At 32.7% G+C, this 26,943-nt stretch overlaps 1 protein-coding gene across 1 annotated transcript in view; it reads left to right on the top strand.

Annotated features, from left to right (window-relative positions):
- Positions 1-26,943, top strand: part of MMP16 (matrix metallopeptidase 16) — a 352,820-nt gene that overhangs the window by 145,074 nt on the left and 180,803 nt on the right. The window contains exons 2-3 of the mRNA XM_024732918.1: positions 8,103-8,251; positions 17,971-18,093. Of these exons, the coding sequence (XP_024588686.1) occupies positions 8,103-8,251; positions 17,971-18,093 (272 nt within the window). The remainder of the gene's footprint in view (positions 1-8,102; positions 8,252-17,970; positions 18,094-26,943) is intronic.

The raw sequence follows: 26,943 nt of genomic DNA, 5'->3' as shown, positions 1-26,943 counted from the left end.
TTGTTTTGCTCTTATTAGAACTATTTTTTCATGGAGAGTTAGTTCTATGGCTGACTATGCTTCATTATTTTGAAAATATTGATTTAATACTTTAAAATATGGCAATTTCAAGATTTGTTTATTTCTTTTTTTTATTGGATTATAGTCAATTTACAATATTATATTAATTTCAGGTGTACAACATAATGATTCAATATTTTTATAGATTATACACTATATAAAGTTATTATAAAATATTTACTATATTCCCTGTACTGTACATTACATCCTTGCAACTTATTTTTTTATACATATATCAATTGTTTGTACCTCTTAATCCCCTTCACCAATCTTGCTCCTCCCCCTACTCCTCTCCTCTCTGGTAGCCACTAGTTGTTCTCTGTATCTATGAGTCTGTTTCTGTTTTGCTATATTTGTTCATTTGTCTTTATTTTTGGATTCCACATATAAGTGAAACTATACAGTATTTGTGTTTCTCTGGCTGTCTCACTTCACTAAGCATAAGATCCATATATTTGTAATCTTAAAAATTGCCATGGACAAAAAGACATCTCATAAAGATATGTAAATGCAACAGAAAAAGCTATGTCATTAGCTAACTACAAACCACTAGGCTTGTTCTATAATCTTATTCATCAGTTATGCAAAGGTTTTTCAGCAAAATCCAGATGGTAAATTCTCATCTTCCATGATGTCTATCAATTGTTCTTAAAAACAAATCGAAAGGTGTTGCATTTTCATCTTTTTAACAAATGGACTTACAACCTACTGAAATTATTCTTTTGGCAGGTTATTTTACAGGTGGAAAATTATGTTTCTGGAATTTTAAAGTAGGAAATTCTGAGACAGTTTTAATAGGTGATGTATTCATATCTTTTCAGTACAAATTCATATGGTAATGGAAACACTTCCAGACATGCATCTTTACAAAATTACTCTATGTGGGGCATATTTCTTTCAAAAGCATTTTTTTCTCCTAATTGCTAAAACATCACTTTTATCTTAATGGGACAGATTATATGTTCTTTTTATTCATATTCCCAATGTAGCTATTGAGTAGTATATTGCAGTTGACCCTTGAACAACACATGTTTGAACTGTGCAGGTTTGCTTACATGCAAACTTTTTCAATAAATGTATTGGAAATTTTTTTGGATATTTATGGCAATTTGAAAAAACCTTGCAGATGAACAACATAGCCTAGAAATACCGAAAAAATTAAGCAAAATATATGTCATGAATGTATAAAATATATGTAAATAAACACATACTTACAAATTATGTTATTCAACTGTTTACGTTGTCGGTAAGGCTTCTGGTCAACAGCAGGCTATTAGTAATTACATTTTGGGGGAGTTAACAGTTATACTCAGATTTTTGACTGCGTGGGGGGTCACTACCCCAACCCCTACATTGTTCAAGAGTCACCTGTATTTGCAACCTCTTGTCTTTACTGAAAATTACAGCACTTTTGTCTTTTTGTAAAAGAAATGCAAAATTTATGTAAGTGTGACAACTTTTTAAGTACTTTGCCCTGAGATAAGCAGGAAACATCTATTGGTACAAAATATTTTCTTGGTCATTCTCCATCACATCACAAAGTATTACAAAATTTCTTCTTTTTAAAATGATTAATCCATAAATCCATTTAAAAATAGCTGCATTTTGCAATGTGCTGGAATCAAGCTAACTATTGAAGGTGACACACTAAACCTTTAGACAAACTAAACCACAGTTTGTACTGTGGAACTCCATCTCCTCCCTCAGGACACCTGCTTGAACACAGATGATGAATGTATGAAGTCTGTCCAAGTGAGGGAACCAGAATCAATCTGTGCATTAAATAAAAGTGAAGTTTATTTTTTCTTATTTTATAGGTAGGAGAGTTCATGCATAAATGTGTGGATGTGTGTATTAAATACAATGCTCTGGTATTTTGTGCCTAAGTTTCAAAGATATTTTGTACCTCTACCTCAAAGAAGCTAAATCTGCACCCCACCCCCACCCCAGCCCAATAAAGGCAAGTTCAGTCCATCATCTACATGACTTAGGCTCAAGTAATGTCTTTTAGAAAATTCACAGTAAAGACAGATAAGGAGACAGTGTATCGCAGTACTCTAACTTTCCAGCACAACAACTAACATATAATGGAATCTCATTAAGGGCTGTTGTCTTTTTGTTTGTTTGTTTGTTTATTTGTTTGTTTTTACCACTAGAGTTCAGCCATTACTGTTTGAGGGGCTTCACTGCCACAGCTGCTAAATACAAAGTACAATTCACTTTTTTTTTTTTTAAAGCATCTTCATTGGAGTATAATTGCTTTAAAATGTTGTTTTAGTTTCTGCTGTATAACAGTGAATCAGCTATACGTATACATATATCCCCATAACCCCTCCATCTTGCATCTTCACTTTTATACAGAATGATAAAAGTCTCCTTAACCTTTACATCCTAAGTTTTTAGTTTCTATCATAAATTAGAGAATCACATGTTAAAGTGAAAAATATGGTCATGATGATCATTATAACTTTTAGTAATGGCCCCAGCTATTTTCCATCTTTTTGTCCAGTTGACAGTGTCTCTTGATTGGTAAGATGTTCAGTGGAGTATCTTTTGGTCCTTCCACTGCTTCATTTTCATTTAAGAAGCCATTTAAGCAACAGTATAATTATAAAGAAAGTGCATACTATATATGAAATTTCAAACACTGATTCATTCATGGTGGGGATGGAATGGTGATTTAGAGCTCCTTTAGATTTTTGAATGAACAGAAAGGCTAGTTTTTGCCTCATTAACTTATCCTATGAATTTTCAATTTGACCAATTCTGAATGACTGCTCTCACATAAGTTTTTTGGTTAATAGGTAGTTATAATTCATATTTATAGCCACTTTTCAGACTAGACAATTTAGGTCCTAAATTCTGCCACTCTTTATAACCAGTGAATATATGGAATGTCAGTGAAAAATGTCCTCAAGCTTTTGCTAACTTTGCTGATGGTACCACAAAACAAGGGATGATCAGGTTTTAGTTGTTTATTTTGGTTAATAACAGAATTTTACAAGTATGTTTAGAAGTCTCATATTGAAAATGGAAAATAACTTGATAACAATGAAAATTTAACTATTAAAAATACATTCTTCCAGTTGCATTTTATTAAGACTCAGTTAATTATATCAGAATAGATTTAAATATTTTGTTAGTAAATATGTTCAATTTAACATGAAGCCAACAATTTTTAAAATGTATGTGCCAAGATAATAAAAAATGCATAATTATTTAAAGGGAAGTGATTGTTATCATAAAAATATACTTATCACTCGTTTCTTTGTTCTTCCATACTGAGTACTATAATTTGGATCATATAATCACTGGGTATATGAAACTTGCATTTGGCCTTACCAAACATTAGCTGAAATTAAACTATGCCTGAAATAACTGGCTCAGTCACAAATAGGAATATGGACTGGCAAAGTGATTTTTCAGATTAAATAAAATTCCAAACCCTACTTCCCTTTTCTTCCTCTCCAAGAATTTCTATAATATCTAAAATACATCCCTTCATGCCCTAATATATTTATTATTTTAATCATTTGATTTTTTCTTCAGGAGGAAGGATGTCTGTGTTTCATTTCATTGTATTCTCTCATTTCAATGTGTTGGATCCTGTCAGTGAGGTAGATTTAGGGTTCTTGCCTTTGTGATTCACTTGAGTAAGTGAGTAGTAATATCTTAATTTTACATTAAGGTATTGATAAACTTATTAGCCTCAACAGCTGGAGGAAAATTTACTTCTCTTGATTTCAGTACTGGACTGAGAGATTAAATAAGAATATATATTCTAAAAATGCTCTGCTTACATTTGCCATTAGGCATAAGAACTATTAATGTCTCCTCCTTGTTATTGCTGTTGAAAGCCATATTTCAGGATACCACCCTAATATATGGGTATGGATAGCTAAGTCAATTAATACAGGTTTTCACTATATGTTTACATGAAATGTTTGTGACAAGGACACTTTTTTAATGAGTTTACTGAAACTTTGTGTGCCTGCTACTCCTTATTTATATTAGAATCTAGTAAAGGCAATATCTATTAGCACAGAATTTAAGTGTTTGCCTTTTATTGCCTGATATATCTTCTTGCTCTGCAGAGAAAACTCTTCTGGTTTTTCCTCCATTTAGGTAATCACTAAGTGTACGAAATTAGTTTTGTCCACAAGACAGCAAGGTATCTGAATATATTAGTAACACAGAGAATGTAATTCACGGTTATATTTTGTTACACCATTTGAGGTTCTGTAGTTGCTTGTTTTAGTGATAATGAGATGGGCTGAATCCTAGACAGTAAAAGGACTCAAGTTTTTCCTCAAAAAAACCTGTTTGCCTCCTAATATATTTTCTATGCTTTCAAATGCACATCAATCCAGTGAGCAAAAGAAAACAAAGCAAAGAAAACAAAATAAAAACTAATTTGCCAATTTTTTACATTTCCCCTTTTTGTTTTGGAACTTGGGGAATTTTCAAGCAATATATGAATGTGCACCTGCTACAGTTTCTCTTTCATCACAATTCTGACTACTTAAATCTCACCTGCATTTTCAGTCTTGCCCATTCCAAGGACAAATCTTAACTTCAGTAGGAACAATTTCAAGAACTCAGAACAATTAGTAAGCATAAAATAATAATATGACTTACTGAGCAAGAATTATGCTGGTGGCTTTATATATTCTCAAGCCTCACATGGACACTAAACATACAATATCATTTCCCCCAAATGCACACATAAAGAAAATTTTCCTTAATTATCCACTATGTGCATTTGAAAACATTGAAAAAACATCAAGGCACAAAATAGGGATATATTTCATACAACAATGTATGAGGATGGATGTCTATGGCATAGTCTTTAAGGGATAAGGTGTACCTTCAAATTTTACTTTGTAGATTTAATGTAATTTTTTAACAAGATATTATAATTTAGTAGAAAACAAAAAAGTTATAAAGGTTTCTTCTATGTCACTTCTATTATATCCCAATTTCTCCAACTTCTTATTGTTCACTACTATAGAATGATGAAATGCTAAGCCACCTATCTTGCTCTGTTTGTACAACAAACATGTTTTATTCTATAGAGTAGAATAAGGTTACTTATACAAGAGACTCCTATACTTTGATGATTTCGAGACAGTGTTTATTCCTGATCTTCACTTTTTGAACCTGATCTTAATTCATTGGTAACTTAAATGTCAGTGTTTACAAAGCACTATGAATTTTGGCCAGAGTAGTTTCCTACCCTTGATGCTGAGTGTACAGTACGGCTTGTATTTGGCTAGTTTTACATCACCATGTTGACCAAATTATTCTCATACAAAGAGCATTAGCATCTTATTATTTAGGGCTGTTTGGTACAGACCTTTTCCTATCATACCAAAAATGATTGGACTCTCAGAATTCTGTGGTCTCAACAACATAAATGAAATAAAAGAAAACAAAAGCAAACTCAAGAGAGGATATCCGCTTGGTGATTAAAAAATTATTTAAGCAGATATTTGTTTTCATCTGTATTTCATACATCAGATAAGCACTGAAGATAAAATTACTACTTGAAAGCATTGTAGGTATAGTCACTTACTTTTTACCTTGACCTAGAGTAAGGCTGTCTACAGCAGGCTTTGCTTCAATAAGAAATGCTATTGAGGCCTTGCTGATTTCATACTCTAATGTGACACCAATATAGTCATGTGTGATCTTCCACTGTTTTGTGGAAATTTGCATTACAAATTTTAATTGATAATTATTCCTGGTCAATTATTGATGATGCCAGAAAAGATTTCTTGATTAACCAATAACAATGGTATGAAGAATGGACAACTCAAAGTGACCCATAATCTTATTGACATTGATTTGTCAGCCAAGAAACAGACTTTGATCATAAAATGGTAGATCCCTTAGCCTTTCTGATATTTTACAATTAAAAATAGTTATGCACTTTTTATTCATTTGGAAAAACAGCCTTTCATGATGAATGACATAATATAAAAAAAATTTGGAGAAAAATCACCATTCGTTTTTTATGTAATTCTAACTTATTTGTTTGAAAGGCTAAGGCATAAATCAAATACATATTTTTTAGAGCATGCTATTTTTTCATTATGCACTTAAAATTCATATATTTTATAGTCTCTATTTGTATGTAAATCATAGGGCTTATTAACAGTTTTTTTCTTTGCTGTTCTCACAAATGTGATTGACAGTAGCTTAGCGCCCTTGAGTAACCTAGCAACAAGTTTTCTTACTCTATAGAAAATAAGAAATGGATGCAAACAAAGTGCTATGGGGAAAAAAAAAAGAGTTCAATTTCAGAATATTTGTGCATGTATACTATTAAAAATCATGATGAAATCTAATTTGGGTGAAATTGATTGACAATAGGTATTGAATTTCCTAGTAAATAATATATTGCCAGTGAAATCTTGTCTCCTTCCTTCAGGAAAAAAAAAAGAAAAAGGTCTATTTCAGACTGTACCACTGTTGACTAGGTTACTGAATATATGTCTTCCTTAGCAGCCTATTCATTATAGATTAGATGAGGAGAGTGTCTGGGCATGTTTTCACTATGTGGTAGATGAGTTTACTAGATGGAATTTCAACAGTAAACCTTCCTGACAGTGATGCATTTGCTAATCCCTTAAATAGTTTTAGAATAAATGTTTTGTCTTATTTTCAAGGGGTTACGCTGCACTTTTGGGGGGTCAATTTCTTGGAAATATCACAAAAGATTCCACCTTGTGTTTTACATGTTAAGAAGCTGATATATTTAATATCTATTTCTTTTGGTGAAATTTAACTTCTATAATTGCTGTTTATTATCAATGAGAAAATAACTCTTTTCTGTTTTAATTGTAAGGTCATAATGGAAGTGTATCACGTATTGGGAGAAAGCTACAACTTCACAGGATCATTATATGATGAATAGACTCAGGTGGGAGGGGAAACACATACTGGTGAATACCTTCCGTTAAATAGCAGAGCTTTTATTTTGTGCCAAAGGCAGAATTACCTGGCCTTTCTCAATTTGACAGGAATCTTCAAGAAATCTTAGAGCCTTATGAAAGATTGAAGTAAGGGACAGCAGGATGGGATATGAGCTGGACATATGATTGTGCATTTAAAATGAATGCATAGAATTGTAAAACTAGAAAGCATCCACTCTCTGGTAGAGATGCCCCCCAGATAACCCAAGTTTTGGTTATTTTTAAAATCTAACCTTAAATGACTCAGATTTTGGCTGTAATCATGACTGGGTGTGAGCTCAACATCAATATCTTCCTCTCACTATCCTCCCAAATCTCTCTTCCCTAGGGAAGACCAGAACTAAAATCATGATATCCTTAAGGAGAGGGACAAATATTCTCACCTAAATAGTCTGATTTTATCTCTATGTGAAAAGTTTGGTCACTTACATGATTTGGTTTGAAGTGAGTCAACTGTAAATAAATGAAAGGATATCCTTTACATGAGAAAGAGTTCCCTGTCCTTGAAGATATCTAGCTACAATTGGATAGACCAGTTGCATAGAATTCATACCTCAAATGTCATTATAGAATAATTGGTCTACATGTGATGATGCTACTAGTAACAGCTATAGTCAGTGGCTAATTATTCAGGAAAATGACATTTCAGATGTGGCGTATGCACATTAACTTCCCCTTCCAGCATAGATGTCTCAGTGGGGTCATACTCTTGAAAAAATATCTTTATTTTGGGAAGTTGAGTTCCTAGAGGGCAGGGATCATCTTATTTGTGATTTTATCCAGTATCTACTATAGTATTCTATACAGTGTAAGCTTGAGACAAATGATTAATCTTTTTCTTTACAATTAGAGTTTGTGTGTATGTTAGAAAGATATGTTAACAACCACTGAAATTATACTAAAATAAACTACATAATATGTGTTAAAAAGAGACAAAATTAAATAATATATGCCCTTAGAAGAGGAAATAAAGTTTAAAAATCAACTATAGACAGAACTTAATTACCATAAAATTACTGTTAAATTGTGGAGTTGATCTAAAAAGAGCTGTACTTGTTATTGCAGGTTTGGTTACAGAAGTACGGCTACCTTCCACGGACTGACCCCAGAATGTCGGTGCTGCGCTCTGCAGAGACCATGCAGTCTGCCTTAGCTGCGATGCAGCAGTTCTACGGCATTAACATGACAGGAAAAGTGGACCGAAACACAATTGAGTAAGTAATGGCATCTGCACTCTTTTTCTCTCAGCTCTTGAGCCAAACTAAGTGGTCTGAAAAACCCTTGGTGAACTCCATCAACCACAAATGGAATGATTTTTCTCACGAACGTTTCTTTGGAACTTAATCTATGTTAACTCCACTCCCCTGAGATTTCATAAAAAATTAAAACACCAAATTAAGTTTATTCACCTGGACTTTAGCAATACATTTTCAAAATAGGAAAGAAAATACCAACAATAGGAGTCAAAGTAGATGTACAGCTGAAGCCACTACTAGAAGAGTGGTGATAAGTGATGTGCTGGAGCTGGATTGTATGGCTGGAGGGAGTAGTGTGTGCACATCTCTTTCCCTAAATGATATCACAGCAGTAGCTTGAAATTGGCCAAAGTCAAAATATTGAAGCCGAGGAAAATAGGAAACTGCAAATCAGTGCTCTGTTTTTGAGGGAGAGGGAATCAGAGAGCCAGTTAATAGCTTACTAGCTTTCTGCTAGTGACAATTCTCATACTAGTTAAATCAAGGGAAAAGTTTTCACTGAAAAGTCTGTGCTTTCAATCTTTTAGTAACAAAGGGCTTATTTCTACTCTTTAATAATATTTGTTATTTTATGTATTGTTTTATCAATCATTTGTTCATTTATTTGTTCAACCAGTCACACTTTACTGGGCATTTTATCTGTGAAAGAGGCATATACAGATCCAAAAGACATAGTCTTTTCTTCAAAGGAACTTCAAGTTAACTGTATAGCTAGACACAGTCATAAATTTTTTTACCACAAGTACACTATGAAACAGCATTATTGTTTCTAGACAACAAAGGAGGAAATGATGAATTCTTTTAGTGCAGGGAAGAATTATTTGTGTTCATTGAGTCTTTGATACTCAAAAGTAAATCTACTTCAGCATTTATAATGATCAACACACATTAAACCTACACAATAGGGAAGATAAGAATACATTTTTCTCTCTACTTTTTCAAGTAGAAAACTGAAAGTCAAAGGCTAGTTGAAGTCCAGATTAGCTTCAGAGTCTAGACTTTTTGACATTTACTTGGGGAAGTTTCCACTATACCATGCTGTGTGCCTTTGAGAAATGACACATTTTTCTTAAATACCTGAAGTGCCCGGACTCAGGCATATATAATTAATTCTTACATGTTAAACTAATTTAATATATAATTTTAAAATTCTATTTTGCCTTCTAATACTTAAAGTATGATGTTAGTCATACTATTTCTATTTCATCAAAACAGAAAAAAACATATAACAATGGCTTGAAGATTAAACAGTTTTCAAGCAGTACTGATTCACTTTGTTGTAAATCAGAAACTAACACACCATTGTAAAGTAATTATACTCCAATAAAGATGTTAACAAATAAATAAATAAATAAATAAACACATTACCTCTCTTAACATTTTTCATAGATACTTAAATATTGAATTTGATCTGAGTCTGTGAAAACAGAATGAAGAATTAATATAATGCATTCTGTGAGAATGAGAAACCTGTTATTAATATTGGGAATACAATTTTGATATTTTGGATCTACTGCCCTGTAATCATCGCAATTCTTTCTTAATAGTATACTATCAAAAGTTCATTTTAAGTCATAACATACCTTTTATCCAAAATAAATATAGTGTTAAATTAATAAGCAAAACCTCCACCAAGCCCTGTGTTTCATTGCTGTGTACAATACAGAACTCCATTTATATTATACTCTTTATCCCAACAATTTAAAAAGTGCTCTGGACAAGCTTTCTTGTTCCCTAACGCAGAGCTGATACCTTCTAATTCACTTTTTTCGAAATTATGACACAGTTTTTAAAAATACAATAAATGGTAACTTGGGAAACAAATTAGTTTAAATATGCTTATTACTAGATACTAAAATTGAGAGAGTGGAGTCCTATAAAAGGTGTCATTTGTGTTTCCCCCCACTTTTGAAAGCCCTGCTAATCATTGAAAAGGCTCAGGATAGATAAGTTTGATTCCCTAAAATAGCTAGAAAAAGGTCTTTGTCAGGACATAACGGAAGAGGAATGTGTGGAGGATTTATTTGGACCCTTCATGTGGAAAGGGGTCTGAACAGCAGTAAGAAGTAAAAGATGCAGAGGTGCAGAGAAAGACACGGGTCTTTTCCTGGCATACAGTGGCTCAGATTACAGACCAAAAGAAAGGAATGTGTCAGTGTGTAGGTGTTAAAGTAACATTTCTGTGAGCTATAGCATTATAAAGAAAAGATCAACTAAATAAGCAGCCTTAAATTTAAAACCAACCAGTTTTTCTGCTTGCTTTTTGTTTTTCTTCTTTAAAAGAGTTTTGTTCTAACTCAGTTATTTTGAAATTAAAAATGCATCTTTCTCTTTAAAGAGAGTGTTACACTTGGTCATTATTTCTAGGTGAACCCATTAAAGCCTTGTTGAACCCTGGTCCTTTTCCTTCCTAGACAGTGATGCCTCCTCTGTCCTCTGTGTCATTCTTATTGTCACTCATACTAGAAACCCTGCTTCATGCTAGAAGCAGCTTCATTTGCTTCCTGTCTGTTTTTTCCACTGATGTATCCCCAGTCTTGGGGTATTGCTGCTCAGGGTACTCAGCTCAAATTATGTACCATTTTTGTAAGTGTAATCCCTATAATCATGCTACTTAAGCAATTTTCTGCGCTTCTGTAATATTAAATGAATGTGTGGTAACAATCCATGCTGAAATTGCATTCTATTATTTTACATAGTCAAATTATAATGTATGAATTTTTTCATCTAAGTCTTATTACATAAAATATGTAGTAAAATTAGAGACCTAGAATTATCATCAGTATTAAAATAATGTCTTAGGATTCATTCATTCATTATGGCATTTAAATGCCATAAACATTTATCTAATTTTAGAGTCTTGTTGAAATCAATTGTTTTTAAATTAAGTAATTATATTCTTTTTTGGCAGACAGACATTTGGTGGATTCAATCTATAATTCTTGGGTAATGAAAAGTAATGATGCCAATTATAATAATCCCTATATTACATTGAAGAAATTAACCATTTTCAAGCAACAAATCTGGTTATTACCTTAAGTGGCATATTATATAGCTTTTTAATTAATTAACATTGGTATTGGAGAGATAGTAGTGGTAAATACTTATACCATCCCCACCCAAAATGAGCTAATTATCATATGTTGCAATGGTTCGTTTAAATTATTGGTTACTTAGCTAATTTTAGTAAGCAAGCTCACTTAAATTCCTTAATAAGTGAATTAATCTATGTTATGAATAAAAATGCAGTGTTTTGCAAGGATGGAAAAGGATATCAAGGCAATAATAAGAATGAGTCTAATATGTTTTTATAATATTAGTAGTAAGTATTTTAAAATTTTAGTTTATCTTTTTATGTGTTCACAGTGTTATGCCCTGAAGCATACTTGATGGGATTTGTAAGGTGATCTTTCTTTATGTTTTTCTCTCTCTCTCTCTCTCTCTCTCTCTCTATATATATATATATATATATATATATATATATATATATATGCATATGTGTGTGTATACACATACAAACATGTATGCATTTATACAGGATGATCTTAGAGTCTTGTTGTTATTAATTATTTAAATCATGCCCAGAAATTTGTCTTAATTAAAAATTATTTTAAGACTGAATAAGTAGCTTTATTTAAAGAATTATTATGAAACTGTAGTGATATTTGAACTCCTGATTTTGGAATTCAAGTATTTATTTAGATATATCAAGAACTACAAGCTTTTTGGTTTACTTATCCAGATGTTCCATGATTTTTTTTCTTTTGTCTAAATTATCAAGTTAAGACTCTTCTTTTTCAATTTGGATATAAAAGATAGATCCATCAGTAATTAAAGATTTTTCTTTGTTATTTTTTAACATAACAATGGTACTCAAAGCTATAACATTATAGCATGGGTCAGTCCACATTTTGGTAGCTGCAGAAGGTTGGTTAACAGCTAAATGAGCAGGGTCCTTAGAGCCCCATTCCAAAAGGTAAAAGGTGAGAGGTAAAAGCTTGAGAAAGAGGTGACACTCTAACAGAGCTTTTGTTCACATTGCAGATCATGGAGGCTTAATACACTTATTCTCTGTGCTTGGGTTTTTAAGTACTTTAACTTTGCAGTTTCAGCTTTGGGAATAACGTGTGGGTCTATGCAGGCTGCTAATGAGTTGATAGAAAAAAGAAACTCTGGACCAGAGTGAGCTATCAGCCTATCTATATTTTGAGCCCTAAGTTAATTTTCTTTTGAAAAATCTTCTTCATTATTATTGAACTTGAATACAAGCAAGGCCTAAGGATTTTTAACATAATAAATATAAGCATATTTTAAAATTTCTAGAAAGATTTCTTGGGACAACTGTAATCATAGGTATTACTCTTACCTTTCATTAGAACTTGGAAAAGTTTGGAGGATAGAAACCTGTTTAATATATTATGTTGATGAATATTTTTCTAAGATTACTAATGCCTAAGGCACAAAATATATATTTTTGAGTATTTTTCCCTTGGTAAAGGTAGATATATGTACACAGGGCCACTGTGTGGCACAGCCCTAACCCCAAAGCCAAAGAGTGGCATTCCCATCTTATTCTATTGAGGAGCTGCCTTCCTGCAGCCCCACTATAGGGGCATCAAGGGCATGGACTACAACTTGAAGGAACTTCTTGGAGTCATGCAATGGGTAGCCCTATATGTTTGACATGAATGCCCAACTAATTAATTTCTTTTTTAACTGAAGCTAATGGATACTGTTTCCTATATGGTGGCTTTTAACATTACTGTAAACTTGCTTAGAAGATTATGGTTACTTTATTTACATAAAACAGAAGATAATGTGTCTGTTGGCATAATTGTTATCAAAATACTAAGAATATCCCTGTCTTGAATAACAAAGTGCTTTATGTCAACATACAAGTCAAAGTGAACTGAAAAATGTAGAAACATAGATATCTGTGTGCTGCTGCTGCTGCTTCTACTACTGCTAGTATAACTACTTCCTGATATTTTAAAAATAATATTAAAATTATAAGTTAATAATAATAGCAGTTACTATCTGCCAGGACCTGTTCTAAGTATTTCACCTGATTTAACTAATTTAATCCTCACATTAACTCAATAATAGTACAATCATTTCATTTTATAGAAGAGGAAACTAAGGAATAGAAAGAAACAGTAGACTGAATAATAGCACAGGGCTTGTGGGTCAGTGAAGCTGGATGGGAACCCTGGCAGTCTGGCTCTTGGATCCCTGCTTCCAACTTTTATAATGTAACTCCTCACAAGAGAACTGATTTTTAGATATTTTTCATTTTTGAATTGAGTTAATTTAAACAGACATTAATGATCCACCAAACTAGTTTAAAAATGTTCTGTATTCTAAACAGTTAAGCCAATACTGAATATCGGTATTATATTTATGAAAATTGGGGTGGTGCCGTGACTTACAACTTGAAATTACAAAATGTCTCTCTTGTAAATTCTTAGCAAATGAGTCAGTACAGAAGCACAGGTATATGAGTGTGTGTTGACACACTGAAAAAATAAGTGTTTTAGCAACGATACTTTCACAAAAAAGTACGACTTGAAAATCACACACACACACACACACATACACTTCAACACCTTTCCTTTTCATATGATGTAGTTATTACCTTGGGTGAGACAATCAATTTTACTTTTGCATGCAAAAGTAAAATTGCACTCTTTACTTCTGCACTCTTGTGTATAGGTAAATATGGGATTTATCAAATTGGTATATGAATGGAACTAACATTTTGGTGCATGATAACTAGAAATGAACTGCCAGACTCTACCTGAATAAGAAAATTAACATGCCAATTTTACATTTAATATTAGACAGCATTTAATTCATTGATGAGTTCTAGTAAACACTGACCATTCTTGATATCACTGAGAACTTTAAAAATTGTAAGAGAAAGAAACAAATGCTTATAAAATTAAAGAACAAACGTTTGGAATCACATAAAAATCCCAAGGACAGATTTAGCTCAGATACTGTGTGACATATTTAGTGTCAAGATGTGCTCTGATCATGTTTTTGGGATTTTACATATTTTGATAATTAATACCTGCTAATATCTCTGTGCCAGAATATTTGGGTACATATATTGGTGAAATTAACATAGAGCTATCTTGACCAACCCTCATTAAGTGTTCTTTGAATTAAATTACTAGTTTATATTACCTCATTCCTGTTCTTATGTTTATTTCTTACACTTAATTCATCTACATTATGGTTTAATTTTATATAAAGTTTCACACAACATCTCTCTGCATAGTAAGCATTTGTTCAAGGCACAGAGCTGTAAGAGTTACAAAGTCCTCAAGAAATATATAGGATAGTGGGGGAGATCGGTATGTGCAAAAAAAATGCATGAAGACAGTTCATTTGCTTCATGTTCTTCACTGGAAGCTTCCCTGGGCACCGGTCCCATACAGGCCTCTCTGGTTTGACTCACAGGCTAGTAGAAGAGAGAGACAGAGATGTACACATTGTAATATACACTATAATACATGCTGTGTTGAGATGGTAAACTGTACCTGTGGGAGTTGAATAATGAGGAGGATTAGGATTGTCATTGTAAATAAGAAGGCAAAAGTATTCCAGACAGAGTTCACTGTATACAAAGGCAGAAAGAGGTTTGTTTCTGTAGAACTTGTGTGGATCTTGGGAAGCAGGGAGATGGGGGGCATCCTTGCTAAGTATGCCTGAATAAGATTCTGTCTATAAAAACATTTCATACTTAGAATATGTAGTAAACACATCAGTGTTTTGAAAAGATTTATCTTTAGGAGTGAGAAGGCACTGTTGAGAGTAAGAGATACAGAGAAGTTTTAAAGGCAGAAGATACTACATCCTGATTGATTGGATGTGAGGAGAGATCAGTGGAAGATGTTACCTGGATACCTGGCTTAGGCATTAGAAAGACTTTGGGCTGAGATAAGGTATCAGAAGAATTGGTGCAAGTTTGGAGCTGAAAAATCATAATTTTAAATTACATGTAAAATTAGAAATGATGACAAGATAGCTAGATGGAGATGTGAGAAGACTTAACTAATTATATTGTTTTTTTGTTTTTTGTTTTTATCATGAATGTCTTACCTTAGACTGGGAGCTCAGCAAGAGCCCCTTGCCTAATCTTTTTATACACAATTTTTTTTTCATATATCTCTTAGCGTATTATTGTAAAAAAATATTGTAAGATAAATGGATCAGGATAGAATGAGTAAATATATAAACAAATATTTGGAACATAAGAAAGAATTATGTGAAATGGGCAAAAGCTGAAGAAATCCATAAGGAATTTAGCAGAAACATGTTTCAGCATAGGAATCTAATACTCATCCCTAAAAGCCCTGTCCTTTGGAAGATGCAATGTTTCATTGAGAAAACTTTTACTAGGTCCAACATATGCACAACTTAAAATGGAAATTTACATTAGTAAATTTAAATGTTTTCAATGGCTGTCTTCATCTTTTAACTTTATGTATTGTTAAAGTAATTTTAGAGAATATATCCTCATTGAAAACATATTTCATCTGATAATGTATCAGGATAAATACAAATTGTCAAATTTTATCCCACAATCCATTTCAAAATTATTTCTTTCCCTAGAGTGTTTACTTCAATATTTTCTTTAGCTAAATGTAATCACATCCACATTAAGTAAATTTATTCATATTTAATAATTATTTATTCTCACAGCACTTTCAGGGAGATGTCAGAATAAGTACTTGGTTAAGAAATATAATTTTTGTTGAGAGTATGATTAATGAAATAGCCATTGATAAAAGCCACTTAAATTATCATTAATTAATTAATATTAACCATTAATGCTTAATATTTGTTAGTTGAATATGTATCTAGATCTTACAGAATATAATAAAAATATGTTTTCATTAAAAAATGTCCCTATCCACCTATTTATTAAGCCTCTTTTAAATTCTAGAGGTTGTACAGGGACAGGGAGTATGTAGATCCCCTGCCTTTGAGTGTTTTACACTCTAATGAAATATATCTCAAATTTAGTGATTTAGAGCAGGAGGCCCCAACCCCACAGGCCACGGACTGTTAGGAACAGAGCCGCACAGCAGGAGGTGAGCGGTGGCTATCGAGTGAAGCTTCATCTGCCGCTCCCCATTTCTCCTTATCATTTGCATTACCAACTGAACCATACCCCCCGCCGTGGAAAAATTGTCTTCCGTGAAACTGGTCCCTGGTGCCACAAAAGGTCGGGGACCGCTAATTCAGAGTGGCCTGGGAGTTTTAGTTAAAAGTAAAAAGTCTCAATTCTTGGCTCCAGAGACTTCAGTTCCATAGGTCTGTATAACTTTCTAGGCATTAGCATTTACAAGACATCTCATTTGGTTTGGAGACTTTAATAAAGGGAAAGAGTGATTTCTGAAGTAACTCTACAATGCATCATAAACTAGGATGGAGTTTGTTAAGTCTGTTAACTGCAATGTCTACATTTTTACTGGTAGGAGAATAAAAAAGGAGAAACGTATAATGCTTATCAGAAAAGTGTTTTCTTTCTTAAAAAGTAAAAGTCATGCTTTCATTGTTGCATGATGTTATTCTTATGTTTATAAAAGCTAGTTCGCTGATTGATCCATGTAACATAAACTATTTCAGTCATTTTCAGGAAATGGACATCTTTAGACAGTCATCTCTGCAGTCAATTATTTTCCATTTAAAGAGTATAGAAATTATTTGATGAAATATAACAAAAATTCATTATTTTGCTCATTTCCACTTTCTGAAGCCTGTAACGCCATGAAGATTCTGCTTCAGTTCTGTAATTGTTAAATTAAATGAGCTAATGGTTGATAAAGCCATTTCGAGTCACTAAAGAAAAACTAATAAAAATCATGTCAATCTTTCTCCTTAGACAAGAAGCAAGACTACATAGAAAACATGACAATGGTCAAATGAGACTCTCCAGAAAAAAATTTAGACAACTGTATCTATATAAGTATTAAAAATCAATAAATCAAAACTAGCATTTTATTTTCCCAATGTTAATATTTAAATTTTACTGGTGTCATACTAAACATTATATTCAGAAAAAATTTTCTTAAGCAGTGAATTCAGTTACTATTAAAGGTTCAAAGAGAATGGCTGTTATTTGAAAATTGGGGTAATGCTTAAAGTGTAAAGAAGAAAAAAGTGGAGAAAGGCAAATGTTATTCTAAACAACAATTTCCTTCTATTTAAGCTAGAAGAGAGTAGCATATATATTCTTGATTCCTGGAGTTTAGGTCATGTAATAGATTTTAAAAATTGTTGAATGTTAAAGCTGAAAGAGACCTTAGTGAAAATTTATTTTAAAAAGTCTCATTTTCTGAATGAGACTTTCTCAAGGTCATATATCTGTTAACAGCAGATTCTAGTTAGAAGCATCAGAATACCTTAGTTTACAGTTAGCTTGAAATGAATTAGAGAGAAAAATTATCTAAAGGATATGAGTTATAAACTAGTGATTCTTGATCATTCCAGAAAAAAAAAGGTGCTTTCTACAATACTTAGATTCAAATTGCAAGAAAACTGACAAAATTCTCCTTTATGTTTTCCCGTTTTTATTACCACTGCCATAACTTCTCAATGGATTTCTCTTTGAAATTAATGATTAGCGTTATTGGTAAATAACTGGAAAATATTGCTTTTTGCAGCTGGATGAAGAAGCCTCGATGTGGTGTACCTGACCAGACAAGAGGTAGCTCCAAATTTAATATTCGTCGAAAGCGGTATGCGTTAACAGGACAGAAGTGGCAGCACAAACACATCACTTACAGGTAAAATAGCTAATGATGAATTACTGTTTCTTTTCAATTTTTCACAACTATGTATTTCGACATTTTGTTTGAGATCTTATGCACACTGACTACATGGTAACATATAGTGATGTAATGTTAACATAAAGAAAAACAAAAATTGCAATTGAGAAGAGAATAAATTGTCCATTTGGGGACCCTGTAGACAGACATTCCTTGAAACACTTTTGTAAACTAGATCTTCCAGCTTCTTGAATGAATGCTAATATTCTGAAAGACTTTCAGATGAGTATTCTAACACACAACATTCTTTATCAAGTATTCATAATCTAAAAAAATATAAAATAATAAAGTATATAAATAATTGCAATTTAAACAATATATCTTTGAATTATTAATTAACTTTTGGTATCAGAGCAACCACTTAACTTTTTATCTTTTTACAACAATGCAAATGGATCATCCTTTCTTGTCTTCAATGAAGCATGCTTAAGGGATGAGAGTATCTTCCAATCTGGAGTGGCAATTGCTGCTAGTTCATATTCGTTCATTAACTAATTGAACGACGTTTTATTGAGTACCAGTTTGGACAAAGAACAGTGCTATTACTGGGGATATAACAATAAATAAAACATAGGGATTCCATCCATCCTCATGGAATTTACAGTCACATGGAGAAGTTTAACAATCATATAAATGTGGTGATGCCTGTTTTGAAAGAGAAGGAAAAGGATGCAAGAGAAATGTAAACCATGGTCATTCAACCCAACTTAGAAAACCAGGGCTGGCCTCCCTTCTGTCTTGAGAGTAATATGGAGTATTAAAGGAAATTCTTTATATGATCACCTTAACAGATACAAAAATGCGTTCAAGAAAATTTAACCTCCATTTATAACTAGGAATCAAAGCAAAAAAAGATACTTAATCAGAAAAATGACATCTACAAAAACAAAAATTACAGCTTCATTATGTATTTCACATATAATATGACCACTGTAGCATGAGGTGTTTGGAAAAAAAAATCGTTAAGTGAAACAACAAAAAATACCTGCTATCTCTACCTCTATCCAATAACATTGTGCAACTACTTATAGTTGTAAGGTAATAAAAGAGAACAAAAGATATAAGGATCTGTAAAGAAATAAAACTATAGTCACAGTTGTATCACTTTCTAATAGAACACCCAGAATAAACTCTAGATAATTTTTTTAGAAATAATAAAAGAATATATCCAGCTTTAAAAATAATTAGTAGATTTTATTTTTAGAGCAATTCTAGGTTTACAGAAAAGTTGAGCAGATAGTATGGGTAGTTCTCACTGCCCCCCCTCCTCCCAGTATACACACTCACATAGTTTCTCCCATTATTAAGATCTTAATTAGTATTTGTTACAAATGTTGAGCCAGTATTGCTCTATTACTGACTAAAATCGATAGTTTACACCACAGTTCACTCTTTGTGTTGTAGTTTTATTGATTTTGACAAATGCATAATATCATATAATATTACAGTATTATACAGAATTAGTTTCACTGTTCTGAAAATCCTTTGTTACACCTATTCATCCCGCTTCTCCTTAGGACACTACTGATGGTTTTAATGTCTCTATAGTTTTGCCTTTTCTAGAATGTCATATGGTTTGAAACACAGTTTGTAGCCATTTCAGACTGCTTTCCTTCACTTAATAATATGCATTTATTTCCTCCTTGTCTTTTCATGACTTGATAGCTCATTTCCTTTTATTACTGAGTAATATTCCATTGTATGGATGTGTCACAGTTTGCTTACCTGTTCACCTATTGAAGACTTCTTGGTTGCTTCCAGTTTTGGGTAATTATGAGTAAAGCTAGTATAAACATGTGTGGGCTGGTTTTTGTGTGGACATTAATTTTCAACTTATTTGGCTAAATACCTGGGAATATAATTTTGCTGATCATAAGGTAAGACTATGGTTAGCTTTTTAAGAAACTACCAAACTATCTTCAAAGTGGCTAAACCACTTTGGTTTGGTAATTTTGCATTACTACCAACAATGAATGAAAGTTACTGTTCCTCTACAACTTTGTCAGGATTTGGTGTTGTCAGTGTTCTGGATGTAACCATTCTAATAGGTGGTTTCTCAATTTTTTAACTTGCAATTCCCTAATGCCATGTGAAGCTGAGCATATTTTTGTATGCTTATTTGCCATCTGTACATCTTCTTTTGTGAGACGACTGTTTAGATCTTTGTACCAACTTTTAATTGAGTTGCTATTTTAAAGGTTCTTTGTATATTTTGGATTACAAGTCTTTTATCAGATATGTTTTCAAATATGTTGTCTCAGTCTGTGGTTTGACATTCCATTCTCTTTTTTTAGTGTATTTTGCAGAGCAGAAGTCTTAATTTTAATAAGGTAGAACTTATCAATTATTTTCATTTCTATATTGTGCTTTTGTTGTTATATCAAAAAATCATTGCCAAACAGAAGGTCACTTAGAATTTCTCCTACGTTATCTTCTAAAATTTTAGTAGTTTGGCATTTACATTTAGGTCAATGATCCATTTTGAGTTTGTTTTGGGGAAAGGTGTAAAATCTATATTCATTTTTTTACATGTGGATGTTCAGTTGTTCCAGCACCACTGGTTGGAAAGACCATTCTTTCTCCACTACCTTTGATCTTTTGTCAAAGATCAGTTGCCTATGTGTGTGGGTAAATTTCGGTGCTCTTTATTCTGCTTCATTGATCTATGTGTCTATTCATAAACCAATATCACACTTTCTTGATTACTGTGGTTTAGAGTAAGTCTTGATATCAGATAGTGTCAGTTTTCTGATTTTATTCTTCTTCTTCAGTATTATGTTGTGTTTTCAGAGTCTCTTGCCTTCCCACATAAACTTTAGAATCAGTTTGCCATTACAGGCGTTCCTCAGAGATATTCTGTGTTCAGTTCTAGATCAACAAAATAAAGAGAATATAGCAATCAAGCTCATATAACAATCAAACGATGTCTTGAAATTTTTGGTTTCCCAGTGCATATAAAAGTTGTTTACACGATACTACAGTTTATTAAGTGTTCAGTAGCATTATGCCCAAAAGCACAATGAGCATGCCTTAGTTAAAAATACTTTATTGATAAAACATGCTAACCTTCAGCTGTTGATGGCTACTGACTGCTCAGGATGGTGGTTGGTGAAAGTCAAGGTGGCTGAGGCAAGTTCTTAAAAGAAGACAACAATGAAGTTTGCCACATTGATTTACTCTTCCTTGTATGAATAATTTCTCTCTAACATGCAGCGCTGTTTGTAGCACTTACCCACAGTAGCACTTTCAAAATTGGAGTCAAGTCTCTCAAACCCTGCCACTGTTTTAACAACCAAGTTTATGTCATATTCTGAATGCTGTTTTTTTTTGTTATGTCAACAATCTTCATAGCATCTTCACCAAGAGTAGATTCCATTTCAAGAAACCACTTTGCTCATCAGTAAGAACCAACTTCTCATCACTTAAAGTTTTATCACAGGATTGCAGCAATTTAATCACATCTTTAGGCTCATGTTTCATTTAAATTCTCTTGTTATTTCCACCACATCTGCAGTTACTTCCTCCACTGAAGTCTTGAACCACTCAAAGTCATCCATGAGTACTGGAATCAATTTCTTCCAAACTCCTGTGAATATTGATATTTTATCTCTTTCCATGAATCACAAATGTTCTTAATGGCATAAAGAATGGTGAATCCTTTCCAAAAGATTTTCAGTTTACTTTACCCAAATCCTTCAGAGGAATCACTATCTATGGCAGCTATAGCCCTACAAAATGTATTTCTTAAATAATAATACTTGAAAGTTGAAATCACTCCTTGTTCCAAGGGCTGCAGAATGGATGTTGTGTTAGTAGGCATGGAAACAACATGAATCTTGTATATCTCCATCACGGGTCTTGGGTGACCAGGTGAATTGTTAATAACCAGTAATATTTTGAAAGAAATCTTTTTTCTGAGCACTAGGTCTCAACAGTGGGCTTACAGTATTCAGTAAACCATGTTGTAAACAGATGTATTGTCATCCAGGCTTTGCTGTTTTACCTATAGAGTACAGGCGGAGTAGTTTTAGCATAATTTTAAGGGGCCAAGGATTTTTGAAATAGGAAATGAACATTGGTTTCAACTTAAAGTCACCAGCTGCATTATCCACTAACAAGAGAATCAGCTTATCCTTTCAAGCTTTGAAGTCAGGCATTAAGTTCTCTTCTCTAGCTATGAATGTCCTAGATAGCATCTTCTTCTAATATAATAAAGCTGTTTCATCTACATTGAAAATTTAATGTTTAATGTAGCAATCTTTATTAATTATCTTGGCTAAATCTGGATAACTTGCTGCAGCTTCTGTATCAGCACTTGTTGCTTCACTTCGTGCTTTTATGTTATGGATATAGCTTCTTTCCTTAAACCTCATATACCAACCTCTGTTAGATTCAAACTTTTCTTCTTCAGCTTCGTCACCTGTCTCAGCCTTCACAGAATTAAAGAGAGTTAGGGCCTTTCTCTGAATTAGACTTTTGTTTAAAGGAATATTGTGACTGGTTTGATCTATGTAGACCATTAAAACTTTCTCCATATAAGCAATAAAGCTGTTTTGCTTTCTTATTATTCGTGTGTTCACTGGAGTAGCACTTTTAATTTCCCTCAAGAACTTTTCATTTACTTTCATAGCTTAGCTAACCATTTGGGGCAGAGGTCTAGCTTTTGTTCTATCTCAGCTTTTGACATGCCTTCTAAACCTAATCATTTATTACTTTTACTTAAAGTGAGAGATGTGTGATTTTCCCCTCACTTGAATACTTAGAGGCAGTTGTTAGGTAATTAATTGGTCTAATTTCAATATTGTTGAGCCTCAGGAAATAGGGAGGCCCAGTGAGAGAGAGAGCAATAGTGGAATGTCAGGTTAGTGGAGCAATCAGAACACAGACAACATTTCTTAACTTCACTGCTTTATGTGGGAGTGGTTCATGTTACCCCAAAACAATTACAGTAGTAACATCAAAGATCACTGTCACAGATCACCATAACAAATACAATAATAATTTAAAAGTTTGAAATATTGTTAGAATTACCAAAATGTGACACAGAGACACAGTGAGCAAATGCTTTTTGAAAAATGGTGCCAATAGACTTCCTCAACATAGGATTGCCACAAACCTTCAATTTATAAATAACACAATATCTGTGAGGCACAATAACACAGGGTATGCCGGCACCCATGAAATAATTTAGCAGGAGTTTTATTGTGAACGCCTTGAATATGCAGATCATTCTGGGGAGAACTGACATCTTAATATTGATTGTTACCATTAATGAACATGAATATTTCCCCATTTGTTTAGGTTTTTGATTTCTTTCCTCAGAATTTTATACTTTTTTTTATACTTTTAATCTTATAAATCTTTTGTATATATCTTAGTCCATTTGGACTTCTATAACAAAATACCATGAGTGGCTTATAAACAGCAGAAATTTATTTCTCACAATTCTGGAGGCTGGGAGTCTGAGATCAAGGTTCCAGCATAGTTGGTGCCCTCTTCTAGGTCACAAACTTCTTGGATCCTCACATACATAGCAGAAGGGTTAGAGATATTTGTGGGACACTAATCCCATTCATGAAGGTTCCATCTTCATGACCTAAGGACTTCCCAAAGGTCCCATCTCCTAATATTATCATCTTTGTGGGTTAGGATTTTAACATATGAATTTTAGGGGGACAAATATTCAAATCATACTCACATATTTTGGACAGACTTATTTCTAAGGATTTCTTTAAACATTTTTTGTACTATAAGTTGTATTGTGTTTTAAATTTCAAATTCTAAATGTTTATTACTGATATATAAGATAGCAATTGACTTTTGTATATTAACCTTGTAGCCTAGAATTTTGCTATAAATCACTCATTAGTTCAGGATACTTTTTTGGTCAGTTCATTTATATTTTCTACATAGAAAATCATGTCATCTGAAAACAAGGATAGTTGTTGTTTTTTTTAATTCCCAATCTGTATTGCTTTTATTTCCTTTGCTTATTTTATTGCATTAGCTCCTGCTTTCAGTGCAATGTTGAATAGGAGTGCTGGGAGCAGACATCATTGCCTTTTTCCTAGTCTTTAAGGGAAAAGCATGTAATTCCTCACCATTAAGTGTAATATAAGCTACAGGCTTTTTGTTAGATGTTTAATCAAGTTGAGGAAGTTCTCCCATTCCTAGTTTGCTGAATATTTTTAGTAGGAGTGGGAGTTGTCTTTTATCAAATGCTTTTTCTGTATCTATGCTATGATTGTATGTTTTTTCCTCTTTAGCCTTTTAATGTGATTGATTACCTTAATTAATTTTCAAATGTGGAATGAGACTCTCATGCCTGGGCTAAATCCCACTTTGGCATGGTGAATAATTCTTTATATACATTGTAGAGTTTGATTTGCTAATTTTTGTTTAGGATTTCTACATCTATGTTCATGAGTAATATTGATAAGCAGTTTTCCTTTCTTGTAACGTCTTTATCTGGTTTTGGTAGTAGGGTAATTCACCAGTGTAACCGTTTAGACCTAGTTCTTTTTTTTTTTTTTGGAAGGGTATTAATTTCTAATTCATTTTATTTAATTGATATAGGACTGTTCAGATTACCTATTTCTCTTTGTAGAAGTTTTTATAGATTGTGTCTTTTAAATGAGTTGTTCAGTTAAATCAGTAATAGCCTTTATAGGCTGCCTTAACAAAAACCTTGGTGGCTTAGACATCAAGAATTAAATTTCTCACAGTTTTGGAGCTTAGAAGTCTAAGATTGAGGTGCTGTCAATGTCCTTTTCTGGTAAGGCTTCTTTTCCTGGTTTTTAGATGGCCACCTTCTCACTGTGTCCTTATCTGTGTCCTTTGTAGGTCAGTTTTAGACCTATAAAGCTTACACAACTATGTTTCCTCTGTGTGTGGGTGGAGAGAAAGAGATTTCTGGTGTCTTCTTCTCTTCTTATAAGGACACCAGACATACCGAATTAGGGTCCAACCTTGTGACTTTATGTACTATCAAGTACCTCCTTAAAGTCCCTATCTCTGAATACAGTTACATTGAGAGTTAGGACTTTAATATATGAATTTGGAGGTACACAATTCAGCCCATGACATCATCTAAGTTATCACATTTATGGACATACACTTGTTCATAGTATTCTTTTATTATCCTTTTAATATTCATGGTATCAGTACTGATGTGCCTTCTTTCATAACTGATAGTAATTTGTGTCTTCTTTTTTTCTTATTTAGTCTGGCTAGAGGTTTATTAATTATATTAATCTTTTCAGAGAAATGGCTTTATTTTTTTTTTCTGTATTGTTTTCCTGTTTTCAGTTTCATTGATTTCTGTTCCAACTTTATTTTTCTTCTGTTTGCTTTTTTTTTTTCCTAATTTCCTATGATGGAAGTTTAGATTAATTACTTTTATCTTACTTTGCCTCCTAATATGCATTTAATGCTATATATTGTATTTTAAGCACTGTTTTTGCTGCATCCCACAAATTTTGATAAGTTGTATTGTCATTTTAATTTAGTTCAAGTAATATTAAAATTTCCTTGAGATTTTCGTTCTTTGACTCACGTGTTATTGATAAGTATGCTGCTGTATCTCCAAGCATTTTGAGATTTTCCCTCGTATTCTTGGTGAATGTTCCATGTGAGATTGAGAGTAATGAGTATTCTGCTGGTTTTGGATGAAGTTTTCTGTACATGTTGATTAGATAAAGTTGATTAATGATGCTGTTCAGTTCAACTATATCCTTACTATTTTCTATCAGCAGGGTCTGTCAATTACTAATAGAGTGGTGTTGAAGTCTCCAACAAACGGTACACTTGCCTTTTTCTTCTTGAAGTTCTATCAGTTTTTGCCTCATTTATTTTGTTGCTCTGTTGTTAAACATATATATATTAGGGTTTGTTACACCTTGGAAAAATTGACACCTTTATCATTATGTAATGCCCCTCTTTATCTCTGATAATTTACTTTGCTCTGAGGAAGACTTTGTCTGAAAATAATATAGCTATTATGGTTTTCTTTTGATTAGTGTAGCGTGGTATATTTTTTATCCTCCTATTTTTAACCATCAAAATCTATATATTTAAGGTGAGTTTCTTGTAGACAACATATAGTTGGGGCTTTTTTTTTTTTTTAAATTCACTCTTATTGTCTTTATCTTTCCATTGGTATATTTAAGCTATTCACATTCCAAGTAGTTATTTATATAGTTAAATTAATATCTACTATATTTGTAACTTTTTGCTGCCCATTTCTGTTGTTCTTTGTTTTGTGGATTTTGTTTTGCTTTTGTTTTTGTATTTCCTTTTTTTCTACCTTTTCTGGTCATATTGAGCATTGTATATATTACCATTTTCTATTAACATATCAATATTCTTCTTGCTTGGATCATATTCTTCTTGCTTAGATGGTTTTTGAGGAGAAGTCTAATTGAATTGGTATCTTTGTTCCTCTGTAGATAAGGTGTTTTTCCCCTCTCTGGCTTCATTCAAGGTTTTATCTTTGTCTTTGGTTTTCTGCAGTTTGAATATAATATGTCTGCGTGTAGATTTTGTTCTCTGAGAGTCCTGGATCTGTGGTTTGGTGTGTGACATTATTTGAAATATGTCTCTGTTCATATCTCTCTTCTTATTCTAGTATTCTTATTATGTTCTGTTACACTTAAATGTCCCATAGTTCTTGGATGCTCTGTTCTGTTTTCCAGCCTTTTTTTTTTTTTTTTTCCCCTTTGCTTTTCAATTTGGGAAGTTTCAACTGAGTTATCTTCAAGTTCACTGATCCTTCCCTTGGTTGTATTGTCTTATGATGAACCTATCAGA

This window comes from Neophocaena asiaeorientalis, unplaced genomic scaffold (genome assembly GCF_003031525.2).
Source record: "Neophocaena asiaeorientalis asiaeorientalis breed wild unplaced genomic scaffold, Neophocaena_asiaeorientalis_V1.1 scaffold555, whole genome shotgun sequence".
NCBI lineage: Eukaryota > Metazoa > Chordata > Mammalia > Artiodactyla > Phocoenidae > Neophocaena > Neophocaena asiaeorientalis.
This window is presented reverse-complemented; position numbering and strand designations above follow the sequence as displayed.